This window comes from Meriones unguiculatus, chromosome 10 (genome assembly GCF_030254825.1).
Source record: "Meriones unguiculatus strain TT.TT164.6M chromosome 10, Bangor_MerUng_6.1, whole genome shotgun sequence".
NCBI lineage: Eukaryota > Metazoa > Chordata > Mammalia > Rodentia > Muridae > Meriones > Meriones unguiculatus.
In genome coordinates, this window is record NC_083358.1 from 22,461,509 (window position 1) to 22,480,138 (window position 18,630).

An 18,630-nucleotide genomic window follows, 5' to 3' on the forward strand; every position below is an offset into this window, starting at 1 on the left:
TCCAGGAGGTTGCAGTGGCTGGCGCCGGGCCGGCATCTCAATGCAAGTGGGAGAGTTAGGTACTGGCTCTCCCAAGTCCCACCATTCTCCCGGGAGGTGTGTATTCCATGAGTGCCTGCGCGCACGGTCTTTTTAAAATCGGAACATCTGGACACTTGGATGAACGCAAAGACGTCACCCACCCATGGTTCTAGTGACCATTGATTGATAGAAAAAAAAAAGAGAGAGAGAGAGAGAGACCAGAAACAGAGTGGTGGAATGCAGTTTATGTTGCTGGGCTCGCTGGGATTGTGGGGAGAGGCTGCGGAATACTGGGGCCTTTTCTCACGTCCCGGGGGTGTGTGTATGGGGCGCCGGGAAGCCTAAAGGAGTGTGCTGCTGCGTGCTGGTTCCTTAGCCAGGCTTTTTCAGAGGGGTGCGGGTCTCAGGGGGAGGAGGGACTGGCTCTAGGATCCAAGTAGGAGGCATTGCTCTCAGGGGCATTGTAAAGGGTTAAAGCCCCGGGCACAGACAGGGTTGCACCCTCCAAGTCCGTCTGAACGTCCAGCAGGAGTGGGGTTCCCAGCATGTGGTCTTTCCCTAGGAGGAGAAGGCTGTGCTTAAGCTACTGAAACTTTCCTTGAGGACAGCCCCCTTCGGTTAGAGTGTAACAATATCCATATCAATACCCTCACCCCCACCCCCACACACCCTTTAAAGGCAGTGTCTTGCTCCATCCACCAGGCTAGACTTGAGTTCATGGTCTTCCTGTCTCAGACTCCCAAGTGCTGGGATGACAAGCATGCACTACCGTCTCTCTAGCTTAAAACATCGCTGGGATGGTGGAGGGAGGCTGCCGCATACTGGGGGCTTTGCTCACCTCCTGAGTGTGTGTGTGTTTGTGTGTGTGTGTGTATGTGTGTGCCAGGAAGCCCAAAGGAATGTGCTGCTGTGTGCTGGTTACTTAGTCAGGCTTTTTCAGACGGGTGAGGGTCTCAGGGGGAGGAGCGACTTGACCTTACCCCCCACACACACTCCTTTCTTTTCTTTTCTTTTTTTCAATTTCTATTTTTCGAGACAGGGTTTCTCTGGGTAGCCTTGGCTGTCCTGGAACTCACTCTGTAGACCACCTGCCTCTGCTTCCCAAGCGCTAGGACTAAAGGCGTGTGCCACCACCGCCATGCAGACCTTACCCTCTCACACAATAATGATAATATGGGTGAGTCTAGAAGGCTCCTCAGGGATAGCCTGAATTCAGGGGTCCCCCACCCCACCCGAACCTAAGCTGCCCAGCCCACTAAATCGTGTTAATTCACAGACCCTGGTGGCTTCTGCTCAGGAGCCCCCCCCCATCACCATTACCTACACCTGAAGAATTCAACTCCTTGACTGTCAGCTCAGCTTCACCCCTCTCTGGAGCCAAGGGCTGCATCTGCATGAGAGAACCCCCAGAAGGCAGCTGAGAAGGGAGCCCAGAAGCTGGAAGCTGAGGAAGAGAGCTGCGGAATCACTGGTGCAATCCTTCAGCCATGAAGAAGTGTGTGGCCCTTCCCACTCCCTTCTTACCAGAGACAGCTCCATGTCCAAATCCATCAAGGTCCATTCCTGTCCTTGCAGGCTAGGGCCCAGCACCTGGGAAGAGCTCAAGTAAGTGGTGCCTTCAAAGGCTGCACAGATGGCTCAGCTCTATGTGCCTCGTGTCGTCCCCCAGGCAAGGGGATACTCACATCCATGGGTGCCGTGGGCTCCACCGTTTCAGGGGGAGGCCTAAGCAGCATTGGGGGCAGCAGACTCTCTGGGCTCCGGTTACCCCGATCCAGGCCCAGAGTTCCCCTGTGCAGGAAGAACTGCTATTGGTCTATAACACCCACCTCCTCTTAGTTCCTAAGGAACTTACATCATCAGGTTTAAGTTTCCCCAACAACTAGCACACGCTATGAGACAATACTTTCCTTCAATACCCTGCCTAATAAGGGGGTGGTTTTTTTTTTCTTTTTTCATTTTTCTCTTCTTCTTCATCTTTTTTGACTGGCACCGGGAAAGGGGTGAGACAATGTCTTGTTATGTAGCCCTGGCTGGCCTCAAACTTACAGCAATCCTCTTGCCTAAGCCTCCCAGGCACTGTTGTTGGCACAGGGTCCCGTGTAGCTTAGGCCAGGCACAAACCTCTGTTCACTAAGTATGGCCTTAAACTCCCAACCCTCCACCACTGCCTTCTCCCTAGAGCTGGTATTGTAAGGGGTATATCATCATGCCCAGCATCTAAGAGGTTACCTTGAGTTTGCCTTTGCTTCCTAGCTGAGACCTGACATCTTGGAAGAGGTCCCTTTCCTATGTAAGTATAAATACTAGTAGAGCTTTTTAATTTGGGTTTTGTTGTTTTTTGCATTTGTGTTCTAGCCTTGGAGTTTGAATTTAGAACTAGAGTGTCCTAGGCACATACTCTGCCACTAAGCTATGTTTCCAGCCCAGCCACTTTTTTCCTTTTATTTTTAATTAATTGATTAATTTGTTATTATTATTTTTGGCTTTTCGAGACAGGGTTTCTCTATGTAGCCATGCCTGTCCTGGGACTCACTCTGTAGACCAGACTGGCCTTGAACTCAGAGATCCACCTGTCTCTGCCACCCAAGTGCTGGAACTAAAGGCATGTGCCACCACCACTTAGCTTTTTTATTTATTATTATTGTCTGTGTGTGTGTTATGTGTCTGGGGGCGGGGCATGTGTAGAGGTCAGAGGACAGTTTTGTGGAGTTAACTGTCTCCTTGAACTTTATGTGGGTTTGAACGCAGGTCAAGAGGCTTTCGAGGCAAGTACTTCATAACCCTCCTGCCAGATCTTCTTTTTATGTTTAGACAGAGTCTTGCCAAGTTACCGACTCTGGTCTTGAGCTCACACCGTAGTCCAGGTGGGCCTTGGACTTGTGATTCTCCTGCCTCAGTCTCCAAGTTGGGATGACACCCTTGTGCCATTAAGACCAGCTACCATTGGCTCTTAAGCTTATCTATCTCTATCTACCTATCTCTATCTCTATGCATTCATCGCAGTGAACTAATTTCAGATGTAAATTCCAGAGTCCCACCACAAGGTACTTAGTGGCTTCGCCGGGAGTTTCCAGTTCCAAATGATTTGGATACTCTTTGGAGCATACTCTGAGAAACCAGGTCAGGGTCATGAGAGCCTGAGGCCCAATGTCCTCCCCTAGCTGCCACAGGCCAGATAAAGCAGTGCCTGTTCTCTGGCCAGCATGGAGATAGAGCTATCCATAAATCATCAACATTGGCTCTGCTCACCTGTCAGGCACCTCCCTAGGGCCCCTTGGTTCGGGCTGTTGTACACTCCTGGGCCCCCCGGGGCTGAAGCTCTCTTTCCCTTCCAGGATGGCCTGCACCACAGCCACGGGCAGCGGTGGGGGTGCTGTCACGCAGAAGTCACACTCGTTTGGGGCCGGGGCCAGCCCGGCCTCGCCATCCCCCCCTGGACTGGCCGGCTCTTCTTTGAGCAGTGCCAGGCCCTTCACCCTGCACCAGAGAAAAGCTTCAACCAGACCCCGACACTGGCCTCTTCCCCACCCCCACAGGCCTCTGGGCTGTAGGCCCTTTCCCAGAGGGTCCCCAAAGGCAACCCCTGTCCTCCTTACCTCCTACCACCGCTGGAGGGAGAAAGCCTGTGCCCTTCAGGAGAGGGGGAATCTTCTGGGATGTCAGAGATGATGGGCCCTCCTCGGGCCCTGTGAGGGCTGAGGCCCAAGGTAGTCTCTGGGAGGGGCTGCAAGTAGAAGGCTAGGCCCAGCCCTTGACTTCTAGCCATAGGAAGAGCCCAACCAGCACCCACTGGACCCAGGTCTAAGGGTCTGGGTTTGAAAATGAATCTGTGCTGGGGAGCCTCTGTCTGACTGGTAGAGTGTGGGTTTCCCTGTTTGGGGGGGGGGAAGTAGGGAGAAGAAGCAGCTTCCTCACGATCCCATGTGCACCCCTGGAAAAGGTGGAGGGGACAACACTTACCGACTGAATAAAGTAGGGGTCCTGGAGGAGAGCACCAGACAGGGGGCAGGCACTGAATTTGGCAGCAGCTGGGCATGAGCTCCCCTCATCTAGTGTCAGGGACCTGTTTGGGATGGACAGGTTAGGCCTCTACACCCCTCAGCCTGCACCTCCCTCCCTCCCTCCCTCCCTTTTCCTCTCCCTCCCTCAGGCCCCAGCAGCCAAGTCAGCAGAGATGAGGCCTGTTGCCAGGGCATCAGTCACATGCTGGAGTGGAAGGGGCTCCCTGAGAGATGGGGGCCCTTTGGGGGTTGAGAGGGGATGGAGGGAGCTTAGTTTGGGCCCCAACCCAGGGAGGCCTACTTTGGACCTAGGAATTTGAGGATAAGGTCCTAGAATGGAAGAGGGGAGGGAATGTGGAGTGGAGGTAGAGTTGGGGGTAGGAAGGGAGGGGGGAGTCCCAGATGGAGGGAGGAATGAAGATGGACTCCTGGGGGAGTCCCTGGAGGGTGTGTGTGTGTCCCTGACAGGGAAGGGAGTCCTGGCAGTGGGAATGTCAGTGGGAACTACGGGCTTTTGTACTCACAGCTTTCTCTTGGTCCCTGTACTGCTGGGCCCTGTCTGAAGTGGCCCAAACAGGCACTGGATTAGCTGAAAAGAATGGGTTAATTCACACTTCAGGCCAGGCCTTTCAGCCTAGAAAGGCAATTCCTGGAGGGTCAGAGGGGAAGGGGTGGAGGTATGGGGTGCCCGGGAGTGGGGGGCATAAGAGGGAGAGGAACACCTTGCCGATGACCCGGTGCTGCTGGCTGTGGCTCTGCCTCAGGGTCACCACCTCTCGCCACAAGATCTCGTTCTGCCTGTGGGAAGGAGTGGAAGGAGGCTGAGGCACCTGAGTTTGCCCAGGCACCGTTCCCCACAGAATGGAGAGGTCCAGACTCTGGCCGGCAGAGGGGACATGTATCTTATAAGGCAAAAGTTCCAGAGCTGGACCCATTGTCTGGATGGAGGCTCCATCTGAAGATCGGAAGGGGCTGCCCAGAACCCTTAGGCAAGCCAGAATCCTATCACCCACAACTCCACCCTTCCTTCCCTCTCCCGCACTGCCTGAGTTCCTGCAGCCGGGCCTCGGTGCTCTCCTGCACTCCCCTCAAAGCTTGCACCTCTCCCAGCAGTCTGCCCAGATCTTCGGGCCGCCATCGACTGTCCTCGCCTCGCAGCGCAGGTACCTGCAAGGCAGGGGGTACCATCCGGGACAGGGGCACACAAAGCAGTCAGAAGCGCTAGCATTGCTGGCTTCCCGGTTATTATCATTGTTTTTGTTTTCTTCAGTTTGTCTCACCTTGCGGCGCACGCGCTCCAGTAGCTGCTCACGGCCCCGCACGAAGCTTGGATGGTGGAACTCAACGTAATCACGCTCTGGTCTGAGCAGGCCACCTTGCTCAATGCTCACCACCTTCCGAAAGCCGTCTGGGGAACGGTGCGCGGGGAGTGGGGGTAGGGGCAGGGGCGTGAGCGTGAGTTGCTCTACCCTCTGTACTAAGTCACCCCAACCCGCTCCCCGCCTGGCAGAGGGACTCACACATGTTGAGCTGGCGAACAAAGCTCGCCATGTTGCTGTGCTTGAAATACTGGGGCAGTACTTCCTTGGCGAAGCGGCTCTGATCACTTACGAGGAAGCTGGTCCCACTCTACCGAGAACGAACGACGCCCACCCGCAAGCAGGCGGAGACCAGACTCGGTGAGCGGCACCCACTCACGGCTGGGCCACACTTGCTCACTCTGGGGTCCAGGTTTGCACCTCATTGGGAGGTAGGACTTGGCCAGATCAGAATCATGTAAGGCCTTGTCCTGCCATAGCCACAAGGAATTTCTACCCCTGACTAGACCTAGACGAGGTTCTCAGAGAGAAATAGCACATGCCAGGGTCCACCTCAGACTGGTCCCACACTCACTACGTGACCCTCAGCCAGAGGTAGAGCCGTCCCTTCCCTTTTCTTGGCCTGTTTTCTCATCAGTCGATGAAGTAAAGCGAGAATTACCTAGGTCCCTTTTGGGCTCTCGGACCCTTCCTCCTCGCACTTAATCTCACACACCCCTTCCACCGTGATCCACTCTGGACAGCTGAATCGAGATACTCACAGCCCAGTCCCAGGCGGGGGCTGGGTGGACTTGGGTGTTCACAGACACTGGAGGGACCCCGGGGACCACTGAGGGAGTTGAGGGGCCCCAGCCCTCACCGGGCTCCAGCGGATGAGGTGGTCGGTGCCTGGGTCGCCCACCAGAGCCCATAGCTTGCCGAGGAAGGCAGGTACCGGGCTGGGGCCTGGCTCCGTGGGCAGCGCAGCTGGCGCTTCCTGCATGGCGCAGTCTCGGCCGGGCTCAGCGTTCCAGCCCGGCCGCTGCGGGCTTGTCAAAGCCGCGAAAGTGCTGCGTTTGCCTCCCGCCCCGCCCTACTCCGCCCCTGGGCGCCGGGTCAGGCGGGGGCCGCGTGCGAACCCAAGAGGCGGGGCTCGGACCGCGGCCCAGACACCAGCGGAGAGAAAGGGTTGGCCGGGACGTAGGTGTGTGGGGGTGAGGAGAGGAACTCAGGTTCGAGTCTCATCTTTCTCAAGTTCCTCTCTTCCTGGGTTGCTTAGGAGAAATCATCTGTGGGCTTGGCAAGTCCTAGTTTATCTGTGGACCTAGGGAAGCCTAGGTAAGGGCGGGCAGACAGAAAGGGTGGTGGGTAAAGCCGGACTTCCCTGCCTGTGGAACGCCAGGGAACCGCTCAGTCCCGGGGTGGAGGGTGCCGGGATCCCGACCCCCCACTGTTACGGTACAATGGCCCTGGAGGTCTCCTTTTTTGCAAGTCTGGCTGGACTGCTCTTCCAGCCTTTGTGCTTTTCCTGCCCTCCCCTGCAGAGCCGACTCGAGATCACAGGACGCAGAAATACTGAAGGATTTATTTACTTCACACTCACCCTTGACTCTTGGCTGCTACTTGCGCCTGCCCTCCCCCCCAGCTCTGGGCCTCGGAGCTAGCGCAGAGTGCAGAGGGGAGAGGGAGAACCCAGAACGGACAGAGACACAGAGGTTGAGAGGACCCTGTGAACTTATGGCGCCTGGGACTGGTGTGGATGCCCCAATCCCGGAGAAGCCCCGTCGTCAACCGAGTCCCTGAGGAAGGGGCTAGCAGTCGGGGCTCTCCTGTGCAACTTGCTCAGTCCTTTCCCAGGCTCCGGGTCGGCGCGGTCCTGGAGTGGGGAGATTGCCCAATCACCGCACCAACGTGGGCTGCCAGGGATGCGGCTCACGCTTTAGTTTGAGCGTATAGCTGCGCAGGCGCGGACAGTGCTCGCGGAAGGCGTCCAGGACCGAGGGTCTCACCACGCAGAAGCAGTGTATCTCCCTCAAGCCCGCGCAGCGCGCCGCCAGCTCCTCCAGCGCGGCGTGCAGCTCGGTGGAGGCGGACGCGCGCACCTCGAGGACGCGCAAAGTTTTGGCGTAGTGGCGAGCCGCGAAGCGCACGGGCCCCACAGTATCACCCGAGAGGTTGAGACGCAGCACAGCCACCGGTACTGCCGGTTGCAGGATGCGCGTCACGGCCTCGTTTGGAAGCACCGGCTCCAGCTCCAGCTCCACCTCCAGCCCAGGGTGGCGGCAACTCAATGCTGCCCAGGCTTCATCAGGCAGGGGGGGCGCGCGAGCATCTTCGGGGCTCGCGCACCGCAGGGCCAGGAGCGCCAAGGGGGCGCGGTGTGGAGCGGCTAGCAATTCCAGCGCAGGGCACGACAGACTGGCAAGGTGCAGTCCAAGGGCGCACAGGTGCGGGCAGGCCTCTAATAGCTCGAGCACAGAGCTGGGCCGCACGCTGTCCACAAGTGCGTGGTTGTCCAGAAACAGACTGCGGAGCTCGGGGCAGTCCCGTGCCGCCCTGAGCACCAGAGTGTCGTCCAGGGTGTAGGGCAAGCGGCGCAGGTCGAGGTGGCGCAGTTGGTGAGCGCCTCCGCAGACGGCGCGCACAGCGCCCAGGATGTCGTGGCCCGCGTCAAAAAGTGGCTTCTCTCCGCGGCATTCCAAGCGCAGGCCTCGAAGCCCAGGGCTTCGGCCGGCCAGAGCAGTCAGCAGATCAGTGGCCGCTCGGCGGCTGGGCTCCTTTGATGGCTCATATTCCAGCCTTAGGTTGTGAACGTGGTCCAGGCAGATGGACAGATATGGTGGCAGCAAGTCTTCCAGCTCACAGTCACAACTTGTGTTAGAGCGACACAGAAGGAATGAACATTAGCGGTGTCACTATGAACTGGGGAAGAAACTTAAAAAAAAATATTGATTTTTTTTTTATGTGTATAAAAAAAAGTTGTTTGGCCTGCATGGTATGTCTGTGCACCACAGGAGTGCCTGTGTCTGAAGAGGCCAGAAGAGGGCGTTGGATCCCCTGGGACTGGAATTACAGCCAGTTATTAGTTTGCTGTGTGGGGGCTGGGAATCGAACCCAGGTCTTCTGGAAGAGCAGCTAGTGCTCTTAACTGTGGAGGCATCTATATGTGCTTCTCACTTTGGGTCCTGGCCCTCCCTATATTACTGTGGCGGGAACTCTTTTTTTTTTTTTTTAAATAAGTCTTCAGAGGTCTCTGCCTGAGCTTGAACCCCACCCACCAGCCCCACGCCCACTTCCGAAAAAAAAGCCAATAGTATTTAAGGAGTTAGGTTTGCTCAGCAGTCTGTGGAGATGGAGACAGGCCTCCAGACCACCAGGTTCAAATTCTGCCTCTATTGCTTGTTTGCTGATGAAGCCTCCAGGCTAAGCCTCAATTCCCTGTCTGTGCAAAGGAAATATTACTGCCTAGCGGCTACAGGAGTTTCTTGTGAGGATTAAGTGAGTTAATTTATGTAAGGCGCTTAGAACACCAGTTGGTTTCTGGGGACGGAACTCAGTGGCAGAATCCTTGCCTAGCAAGTGTGAGACCCAAGTACCCTGTGCCGCTGAATCAATGAATCCCCTGTACCGAAAACAATCAAAAAGACAATACCAACTCGCAGGCAGCTAGTGAGTGTCTTCAGGATAAGCTGGCAGCAGGCAGCAACTCACCTGACGCTTGTATCATGCCACACAGCACTGCTGGAGGCGGCAGCAGCCCAGGCCTTGCAGACTCTGGCAGCTACGGCACGGTCCCTGAGAGGCAGGTCACGGAAGATGAGTGCCAATACTTCCTCTGGAAGCTTTTCTACAGGCATGGTCATGGTGTGGCTTGGGGGAGGGGGTCTGCTGCTCCCAGCTGCCGTGCCTAGAGTGAAAGAGGGAGCCTTTGGGCTCAGAAGGGCCGATGTATTTCCGAAATTCAACGCTTGGGTGCAGTAGTGCTTATAGCCTAAGAGTCGCTATGCGATTTGTAGAGAATGCAGGGATCCCAGCCTGTGAGATGGCTCAGCAGATGAAGGCACTTGCCCCCAACACTGATGGACCGAAGTTCTATCCCTGGGCCCCAGGGGATAAAAGAAAGAACTGACATCTGAAAGCTGTCCTCTGATCTCCTCAGGCATGCATGCCCACACTAGCTGAAATACTTTCATATATATGCACATATGAATAAATGAATAAAGAAATAAAGAAAGAAATGATAGATTAAAAAAAACACACACAATAAAAGAATGGGGCTGGAGATATTGCTCAGCAGCTAAGAAAACTGGCTTCTCTTGCAGAGGACCCAGGTTTGGTTCCCAGGGGATCTAACACCCTCTTCTAGCCTCCGTGGGCCCCAGGCACACACACAGTGCACATACATAATGCAGGCAAACATTCATGCACATAGCATGCAGACATACAGCCGAGTGCAGTGGCACAGCCTGTAATCACACCACTTGAAGAGGTAGGCAGAAGGATCTCTGTGAATCTGAGGCCAGCCTGGTCTACAAAGTGAGTCCAGGACAGCTAAGGTTACACAGAGAAGCCCTGTCTTAGAAAGAAAAAAAAATGTAGATCTAAAGATGATTTCATAAGACAAGGCCCTGGGGCACCCACATTACTAGTCACAACTGTCTGTAATTACAGTTCTAGGAGCGCTGGCTCCCTCTTCCAGCCCAACACTGCAGCTCATGCTGCAGACACATGCACATCAAATAAACAAATGTTCAGAACATTATTGATGTTCCCCAAAGGGTTAAGGGTGTATCTCCAGTTCTTACACACTGACACACAGGTGTACTCGAACACTCTGCCCCACACTTCTTCTTCTCCCCCTTCCTCCCCACCCCCGTGTAGCCCTGGCTTTTGTTGAACTCCAGATACTCATGCCTTTATTTCTTTTTAAAGTTTATTTATTTTTATTTTTATGTGCATCGGTGTTTTGTCTGCATGTATGTCTGTGTGAGTCAGATTTCCTGGAACTGGAGTTGCAGACAGTTGTGAGCTGCCAGGAATTTTACTTGGGTCTTTTGGAAGAACATTCAGTGCTCTTAAACAAGGAGCCATCTGTCTTTTATTTTTTATTTATACGGTGTTTTGCCTGCACACCAGAAGAGGGCACCAGATCTCCCTATAGACGGTTGTGAGCCACCATGTGGTTGCTGGGAATTGACCTCAGGACTTTTGAAAGAACAGCCAGTGCTCTTAACCTCTGAGCCATCTCTTTGGTCCCTTCTTTCTTTTTGTAGCTTTGGCCAGCCTGGAACTCGCTGTGTAGGCCATGCTGGCCTTGAACTCACAGAGATCCACCTGCCTCTGTTTGGGAGTGCTGTGACTAAAGGTGTGTGCCACCAAGCTTGGCCCTCAGTGCTTCTTCAGGATGCTTTCTCATTTGTCGAATAAGCTTTGCTCTCCTCCATAGGTTCAGGTTGAGGAATCCTGTCCTAGCCCTTCCACTAGAAAGTGAGTGCTGGGTTAGCCAGGCACGAATCTTAGTGAAGATTGTTTTGTTTGTTTGCTTGCTTGTTTGTTTCTGAGGATCACAAGCCAATCAGGGAGTGATGGTGCTCATACAGGCCCTGAGGCGGAGGCTCCTTCATGCTGACTCCACGCCCAGAAACTGACCTCCCTGCCTACTTTCTGTGATATATCTGTGGGAAAACCTTGAGGCTTAGGGGCCAGCCGCTCTGGCACCTTGCGTGGCTCTTGTTCAAGTCAGGATCCTGACCCTTGCACAGCTCTGGTTCTCGCTAGCTAATTAAGGTTCGGTTGGAACTCCCTAGACCCACTCCCCAGACCCACTCGGCTTTTAGAAAGGGGGTGGGGTTTGTTGAAAACTGCGTTCTCTTTGAAGCTGCCAGTTTTGTTCCAAGGCGCCGGAAGATTTTTGTAAAGGTTCGTGCCACTTGTCATTTAATTTCTCGGTGTCTTCCAGGCGTATGGTCTCTCGGAGAATTTACCGTAAGTATGCTCTAGGGTTTCGGATATCCCGATCTAGGCTTGTCCTGGAACCACCGCACCCGTTTTCAGTGCTAAAGAGTAGCGGAGATTAGATCGCCAAACCAGATTCCTAGGGGGCGCCAGATAATTCTCGTCCCCAGGAGATGCCCTCTGACTGAACTTAAGGGAACTGACTTAAGTTTGGCAGCTCTCACTCTGGGGCCCTTCGGACTCAAAAATCTCAGGCCGCTAAAATCTGACCAGTGGGCAGGCCGTCCTGCCATCTAACCTTGGGTGTCGTTATCTTACCTGCTCAGCGGACAAGGTGGCCTTGGCCCGGAGGCAGGGGACTGGCCAGGGAGGACAGCGGGGCAGGAAGGAGAGGCCCTGAGCGGAGAAGGCGGGACCCGCGGGCGGGCCGGGCGGCTCGGGCTGCGGCACCGCCCCTGCGTCTCCGCGCACACCCGGAAGCCGCGCGCGGCGGAGCCCGGCAGCCAGGTTAGTGTGGATGGTGGGTGGGCTCCCCCGGGGCGGCCGGAGCAGAGGGAGAGAGAGGGAGATCCGGCTCCCGAGGGTGAGCACCGCGCGGTAGTGACACGCCGTTGCTGGCCAGCGTGGCGGCGGCCTTTTGGGCTGCTTCGGTGGGAGGCGCTAGGGGCTCCGACCTCCACCTTCGCTGGTTTCTTGTCTCAAGTAAGGGTTTCTGGTGGGTTGTCAGGACCCTGAGGGTGAGAGGATGTGGCTGCAGGACGAGCCCGGGACGGCTCGGAGAGCCCCCTTCCTGTCTGAGCCCTGGCGTGTGCGAATCCCAGTTTGAAGGCCGGGTAGTGGGCAGACTGGGAACCTCCCTCTACCAGGTCGCGCAGGGCGCCGCCAAGCAGGGGGCGTGTCCTGATGGTCTGAGAATCTCAAACTTTCAGTCCTTGAGTTGGGAGCCCTGCCTTTCCAGGTAGCCAGAAGTGGGGCTGCCTGGGGACTGTTACATGTTAATGAGACACCAGACTCCTGGGTAAGGGCGTTTATGCTTAAGTTGGTATTGGTGTCCCAGGACCCAATACCTGGAGGCCTGTGGGTGGTGGTGGGGCTTTCCGTGGAAGGACGTCTGAGAAGGATTCTTTCTCTTTTTGGTTTTCTGAAGCAGGGTTTCTCTGTGTAGCCTTGGCTATCCTGGAACTCACCCTGTAGACCAGGCTAGCCTCGAACTCACAGAGATCCGCCTGCCTCTGCCTCCTGATTCCTGGGATTAATGGGATTCTTAAGGGGACAGTTAGAGACCAGCTCCCTTCACCTCGTCCATACTCTTAGCTCACTTCTCCAATTCCAGCGGACTCCAGCCTGGCCACTTCCCCTATTGGCCCACCACATCACTCTCCTGTCTCCAGCACTTGTGCCTGACAAGCCTGATGGGTAGCGCACCCCCCCCAATACGATTTCAAATCTTTTTCAACCTTTTGGGGTGAACTCACATCCATCAGATACACTTCCAAAGCAGAAGGATAGGAAAGTGAACAAGGAGATGTTTCAAGAACCACCACGTCCCTTCTTAAGGGGGCCTCACTTGTTTTACCAAAGAGTCTCCCCCCGATTTGTTATTTTACTTTTATTTTTTCCTCAATTTATTTATTCACTTTACATCCTGCTTGCTGTCTCCTCTTCTCCTCCCAGCCCCCCACCCCACCCCCCAATCGAATCCTTTTTCTCCATTTGTTGCTTTACTTTTTAAGACGTTTATGGGCTTGGGTGGAGCTCGGTGGCTAAGGACTTGAGTAGCACACGTATGACCCGGTCCCAAGTGTGGAAGAGACTGGGCCCTTGCTTTGTAGTACAGGCTGGCTTCAGCCTCTTGATCTTGAGTGCTAAGATTACAGGTAGGATGCCACCATATCAAGCTCTTTTTTTTTTTTTTCTATTTTTCTCTTTGGTCCTGGGTCTTGCACATGCTAAGAAAACACTCTACCACTGAATTATATCGCCAGACCCACTCTATTTCTTTGTTTTTCTTTTTGTCTTAAAAAAAAAATTATTTTATGTATGAGTGTTCTATCTGCATGTGCATCTGCAGGCCAGAAGAGGGCAGTAGGGGGTACAGATGGTTGTGAGCCACCATGTGGTTGCTGGGAATTGAACTCAGGACCTCTGGAAGAATAGCCAGTGCTCTTTACTGTTGAGCCATTTCACCAGCCTGTTCTTTTTGTCTTTTTGAGCCAGGATCTCAACTATGGAGACCAGGCTGCCCTCAAACTCACTGCTTCTGCTTCCTGAATGCTGGGATTAAAGGCATGTACCATGGGGCTGGAGAGATGGCTCAATGGTTAAGAGCACTGACTGTTCTTCTAAAGGTTCAGTTCCCAGCACCCACATGGCAGTTCACAACTGTTTGTGTAACTACAAGATCTAACACTTTCACACAGACATACATGCAGACAAAACACCAATGCACATAAAATAAATAACTTAAAAAAGACATGTTCTACTATACCCCACGTCTTTATATCTTATATATAAAGATTATTTCGTTTGTTTCTTTTTTTCAAGACACGGTTTCTCTGTGTAGCCTTGGCTGTCCTGGATTCACTTTGTAGACCAGGCTGAATTCGAACTCACAGAGATCTGCCTGCTTCCCGGAGTGCTGGGATTATAGGTGTGCACCACTGCATCTGTCTGATATATATAAAGATATTGCTAAATACAAAGAAAATCACCCCAACCTTCCCAGAGATAATAATTTTAGACTGTTTTAGTAAATATATGTGTATATGTATATCTTCTGATGGGAGAGGGGTTTCAAAATTGTGTTCCCCCTCGGCTGGGCAGTGGGAGTACACACCTTTTAATCTCAGCACTCCGGAGGGAGAGGCAGGTGGGTATCTGAGTTTGAGGACAGTGTGATCTACAGAGCTAGTTCTACGATAGGCAGGGCTACACAGAGAAACCCTGTCCCCAAAACAAAACAAAGCAAAACAATACAATGAAACAAATAGAAAAACCTAACCAACCAAAAACCAAAACCAAACCCAACTAACCAAAACCAACCAGCCAAACAACAGCAAAACAACTGTGTTCCCTATGCTTAGATCAGATAGGGCCATTGACAATTCATCATTTCTCTTGGCAAGGTCTAGTGATGCCCTGTGCAGGTGATTTTGGAGGTTTTGAAGCAGGATTTTGACAGGAGATGGATGGAAGAGATCCTAGCACTGAGGGGCTCTGTTCTTGCCTAATAACCAGGGTAGAATGATTTAGCTTACGTAGCTGAGCAGTCAAGGATGGTTGCAGAGCTAGCTGGGCTCATGGGTAAAGAGTGTGTGTCCTGAGATGGAATACACAACAGTTAAGAGCACTGGCAGCTCTTCCAGAGGAACCAGGTTAGATTCCCAGCACCTGCACAGGGCTCACAACCATCTGTCACTCCAGTCCCAGGAAATCTAATGCCTCCATGGGCACCAGACATGCATGTGATGCACAGACATACATGTAGGCAAACCAATAAAAAAATAAGAGTGTCCTGCCAGGTATGGCATAGCTCATGCTTTTAATCCCAGCACCTGAGAGACAGAGGCAGGCAGATCTGTGAGTCTGAGGCCAACCTAGTCTACATAGGGAGTTTTAGGCCACATACGGTTACATAGAGAGACACTGTTTAAAAAAAAAAGGTGTTTAAAGGTGTTTTCATCTTCTAAGCAGCAGCCAAAGAAAACTATTCTTTCCCTCTAACCCAACACCAAGGATAGGGAAATTCCTCTTCCTTAGTGGTCCACCCAGTGATGCAGAGTTGAGTTTCATTAGTCCCGTCTGAGCCCTATATCAAGTCTTAACTGGTTCCTGAAGAATGGTGACTGGGATATGTAGATTGACCAGGCTTGCTTTTCATATCCAAACTTGGATCTAGGCACTGGCAATTAAGTGGAGCATTGGCGAGGATGGTGGATTCTAAGTGGGGATGGTGGATGGTAGGGGTATGGTGGAGCCTCAGTTGGCAAAGTGGCTTGTAGGTGGGGATGGTGGAGTATTAGTGGGGTTAGTGGTGGTACTTTTGACCTACAAAGGCTTTGGGAACTTAAGGTTAAACTGAAGGCTAAGATGAGTCTGGTCAGTTTCGAATCATGAGCACCCTCCAGAAGGAAGATGCCTTTTGTCAGCTTTGGTAAGAGAAACGTCCTGCCCTGGGGCCCGCTTCAGGGCCCGCCTCTGTTCTGCTGTAACTATGACCTTATACTTCTTGTAAAAGGCAGTGGAGGGGCAGTCCTGGGTTCCAGTCTGGGTTGGGCAGGACTGTGTGCAGAGCCAGAGGTTGGGAACTCTGTGGAAGGATAGCTAGGACTGGATAGTTTGTTTCCAAGTCTGGAGGTGATCTGTTTACATCTCTAGGGAGCGAGATGGCCGCTGGGCAAAATGGGCACGAGGAGTGGGTGGGCAGTGCATACCTGTTTTTGGAGTCTTCGCTGGACAAGGTGGTCCTGTCTGAAGCCTACGCAGATCCCAAGAAGAAGGTGGCACTATACAAGGCTCTTCAGACTGCATTGTCAGGTGTGTGGCTGGACAGGTGCAGAAGTGGGCCTGGGGCTTTGTGTGGGAGGGACTGGGATTTAGGCCCAGTCACCTTTAGGAAAAAAATTATTTGGGCGAGGGGCTGGAAAAGGGATGAGGAGAGAGGGAGACACCCCCCCCCCCTCTGTGTGGGGTCTGCAGCCTTTGCTTATTGCACGTGTGTCCTTGAGCGCAGACATTTGTACGCTTGTCTTTGTCTTATCTAGATCTACCTGTTTTCCCTTCTAATGCCACCCCGCTGTACATACATCCCCATTTCTGGGGATGGATTAGTGGCCGGCACACTCTTTGCTACTAATTGCACTTTTCTGTCTTCTTTTCCTCTCTCACTGCAGCATTCCTTGCCGGAAATCCTTCCCCAGTACCTACTCTTTCTGTTCCCCTTTTCCATCTCTGGCCAGAGACCACAAGAGGCTGTAGCTGTTTGGGGGCTGGGAGAGTAGTGACTATGGGTTTAGCGCCCTCCTCTGGCTGCTTGGAGAAAAGCCCTCTCTGGGGACAGTGGGTGGCCTGACTGCTCGCCTCCGCAGAGAGTGAGAGTGCGGACAGCCCTGACGTGCTGGAGATACTCAAGATCCACTGCAGCGACCCGCAGCTCGTCGTGCAACTGCGTTTCTGCGGGCGCCCGCTGTGCGGCCGCTTCCTCAAAGCCTACCGCGAGGGGGCGCTGCGCACCGCGCTGCAGAGGTGCATCGCCTCAGCGCTCGCCCAGGAAGCGCTGCGGCTGCAGCTGGAGTTACGCGCTGGCGCGGAGCAGCTGGACACTTGGCTGACCGATGAAGAGCGCTGTTTGAATTACATCTTAGCCCAGAAGGTGCTGCCGTCCGGAGTCAGGATGGGATGGGTGGGGATTTGTGGCCAAAAGCCACACTTACTGTGCACCCCTTCGCGCAGCCCGACAGGCTCCGGGATGAGGAACTCGCGGAGCTGGAGGATGAGCTCTGCAAACTGACCTGTGACGGCAGTGGCCAGGGTGGAGCCCCACAGGTAGCTCCAGCCGCTTCGAAGTCCCTGGTTGCCTCTCTTATCGAGGAGAAGTCACTGCCGGAGGCCCGCCAGACTTTTCTGTTTCATGGGCAACTCGTAGGTGAGGTTCGCTAGCAGAAGAGGGGTCACCAGGAGGTTGATCTGGGCCAGAGCAGGGCATTCCCAGGCAGGTGGGGGAGGTGCGCTCCAGTGCTCACAGAGCTTTCCTCGCTTCCTCCGCAGTGAACCGGCCACTGAATCTGCAAGACCAGCAGACGTTCGCGCGCTCGGTGGGCCTCAAGTGGCGCAGGGTGGGGCGCTCGCTGCAGCGCAGCTGTCGAGCGCTGAGGGATCCTGCCCTCGACTCGCTGGCCTACGAGTACGAGCGCGACGGGCTGTACGAGCAGGCCTTCCAGCTGCTGCGCCGCTTCAAGCAAGCCGAGGGCCGCCGGGCCACGCTGCAGCTCCTGGTGGAGGCGCTGGAGGAGAACGAGCTCACCAGTCTAGCGGAGGAGCTGGTGGGCCAGGCGGAGCCCGATGGCGGCCCGGCCTAGGTCTAGTACTGTGGGCAGGGTGGTCAGCCAGCAGTTCAGGCAGTGTTTGGAAGCCACTGGTGGCTGTTGGGTTGCTACTGCTGCCTACTTTCCATCCACTGGACTCAGAGAACACACACGCTCCCCACTTTGCCGAGGTGCTGGAGTGGGACTGACTGCCCTCCTCAGGAGCCAGGCAAGCACCCATGGGGCCTCAGGGGTATATCACTGGCCCAGATTCTTTGATGGAGTGTCGAGGTCTTTATCCTCCCATCCTAAAAGAGGACTTCCTGCAAAAACTCACTGAGTACCTTCTGCAGATGTCTAGATGTCATTCAAGGTGGTACAAATACGCTGTTGTGAGCAGGATGCACCATTGCCCTGCCCTTGGCTCATACTCAGTGTGGGACCTAAGCACTTTGTGGTGATAATAAAAATGTAATCCTTTTATAGACTTGTGGAAATACCGAGGTCTAGCCCACCTTAAGGGGTTAATCACCTTCAATGGACTAGTGAACCAGGTAGAATAGGGGGTGGAGAGAGGGGCAGGGTTCTGGGTACAGCAGGCTCAGCGGGGCCTGGAGGAAGGGATGATAGGCCAAGTTTAGAGGGGCTAGATGAGAGGAGGGGTTGCCCCTGTCCTGTTAGTGAAGGATAGCACGGGGGTGGGGGCGGTTATAGTTTGGTGATCATCTTTTAAAACATCTATTATGAGTCTGAAGAAGAAAAATAAAAATTCAGCCAGGCAGTGGTGGTTCACGCCTTTGATCCCAGCACTCAGGGACCAGAGGCAGGCAAACAGATCTCTGTGAGTTCCAAGACAGCCAAAGCTATACAGAGAGAAACCCTGTCTCGAAAAACAAACAAACAAACAAACGAAATCAAGACTTTTAAGATTTAAAAAATTTTTGGTTTCTGCTGAGGCCTTTGCCCTTGTTTCCACTGAGATTGCTTCAATTTGGAAGCCAGAATGACCTACATGTTGAGACCCCTACCCAACAAAACAAAATAAAACAAAACAATCTGGACTTTTTTTCCCGTCAGGATTTTCAAAATAACTTACAGTCACTAAATTCAAACCTCAATGATTATTTAAGCTGGGAGGCTGGGCTAGAGAATTAAATTTTGCATTACATATAGCCAGAAACTCTAGTTTGACAGTTTTGTGGTGGTAGGCATGAAATGCAGACCCCGGGACAGTCTCACCATAGAGCTACATTCTGCCTCTTGGGTTTTTTCTTTTGAGACAGTCTCATTATTTAGCTCAGGCTGGCCTTGAACTCATCATTCTCCAGA

The 18,630-nt window shown here is 53.6% G+C and overlaps 3 protein-coding genes and 1 long non-coding RNA gene across 12 annotated transcripts; 2 read left to right on the forward strand and 2 right to left on the reverse strand.

Annotated features, from left to right (window-relative positions):
- Positions 1 to 251: 251 nt before the first annotated feature.
- On the reverse strand, positions 252 to 6,475 carry Hsf4 (heat shock transcription factor 4). 9 transcript variants are annotated; one of them, XM_060392101.1, is made up of 13 exons: positions 6,106 to 6,475; positions 5,546 to 5,654; positions 5,306 to 5,433; positions 5,068 to 5,192; positions 4,748 to 4,823; positions 4,550 to 4,614; positions 3,985 to 4,087; positions 3,621 to 3,762; positions 3,274 to 3,397; positions 1,707 to 1,812; positions 1,546 to 1,611; positions 1,342 to 1,465; positions 252 to 579 (listed from the first exon to the last, which is right to left on the reverse strand). In XM_060392101.1, exons 1-13 carry the CDS (start codon positions 6,253 to 6,255, stop codon positions 425 to 427), a joined length of 1,473 nt encoding a protein of 490 aa, XP_060248084.1. In that variant the 5' UTR covers positions 6,256 to 6,475; the 3' UTR covers positions 252 to 424. The 9 variants fall into 9 exon arrangements, with proteins under 9 accessions (XP_060248084.1, XP_021487505.1, XP_021487482.1 ...); XM_021631830.2 differs by having other exon boundaries at positions 1,342 to 1,411; positions 6,204 to 6,437; XM_021631807.2 differs by having other exon boundaries at positions 3,274 to 3,501; positions 3,621 to 3,748; positions 6,204 to 6,434.
- Positions 1,168 to 5,432, forward strand: LOC132656822 (uncharacterized). The gene is made up of 3 exons (XR_009594572.1): positions 1,168 to 1,626; positions 2,278 to 2,314; positions 5,296 to 5,432. It is a non-coding gene; the product is annotated as an uncharacterized LOC132656822 (long non-coding RNA).
- A 414-nt stretch (positions 6,476 to 6,889) lies between the features above and the next one.
- Positions 6,890 to 11,711, reverse strand: Fbxl8 (F-box and leucine rich repeat protein 8). Its single transcript, XM_021633179.2, has 3 exons — positions 11,597 to 11,711; positions 9,035 to 9,230; positions 6,890 to 8,194 (listed from the first exon to the last, which is right to left on the reverse strand). The coding sequence occupies exons 2-3, from the start codon at positions 9,184 to 9,186 to the stop codon at positions 7,222 to 7,224; spliced, it is 1,125 nt and encodes a 374-aa protein (XP_021488854.1). The 5' UTR covers positions 9,187 to 9,230; positions 11,597 to 11,711; the 3' UTR covers positions 6,890 to 7,221.
- Tradd (TNFRSF1A associated via death domain) lies at positions 11,657 to 17,784 on the forward strand. Its single transcript, XM_021631739.2, has 5 exons — positions 11,657 to 11,785; positions 15,656 to 15,814; positions 16,366 to 16,649; positions 16,730 to 16,922; positions 17,045 to 17,784. The coding sequence occupies exons 2-5, from the start codon at positions 15,664 to 15,666 to the stop codon at positions 17,353 to 17,355; spliced, it is 939 nt and encodes a 312-aa protein (XP_021487414.1). The 5' UTR covers positions 11,657 to 11,785; positions 15,656 to 15,663; the 3' UTR covers positions 17,356 to 17,784.
- Positions 17,785 to 18,630: the final 846 nt, after the last annotated feature.

Bases quoted from the DNA above. Each gene is read 5' to 3' on its own strand.
- Tradd (XM_021631739.2), top strand. From the start codon at position 15,664: ATGGCCGCTGGGCAAAATGGGCACGAGGAGTGGGTGGGCAGTGCATAC. The intron at 15,815-16,365 runs GTGTGTGGCTGG...TCGCCTCCGCAG, and splicing joins TCTTCAGACTGCATTGTCAG to AGAGTGAGAGTGCGGACAGC. The intron at 16,650-16,729 runs GTGCTGCCGTCC...CCCTTCGCGCAG, and splicing joins ATTACATCTTAGCCCAGAAG to CCCGACAGGCTCCGGGATGA.
- Hsf4 (XM_060392099.1), bottom strand. From the start codon at position 6,255: ATGGGCTCTGGTGGGCGACCCAGGCACCGACCACCTCATCCGCTGGAG. The intron at 5,655-6,105 runs GTGAGTATCTCG...CGTTCTCGGTAG, and splicing joins CCCCCGCCTGGGACTGGGCT to AGTGGGACCAGCTTCCTCGT. The intron at 3,502-3,620 runs GTAAGGAGGACA...TCTCTGGTGCAG, and splicing joins CCCTCCAGCGGTGGTAGGAG to GGTGAAGGGCCTGGCACTGC.
- Fbxl8 (XM_021633179.2), bottom strand. From the start codon at position 9,186: ATGACCATGCCTGTAGAAAAGCTTCCAGAGGAAGTATTGGCACTCATC. The intron at 8,195-9,034 runs GTGAGTTGCTGC...CTCTAACACAAG, and splicing joins TGGCATGATACAAGCGTCAG to TTGTGACTGTGAGCTGGAAG.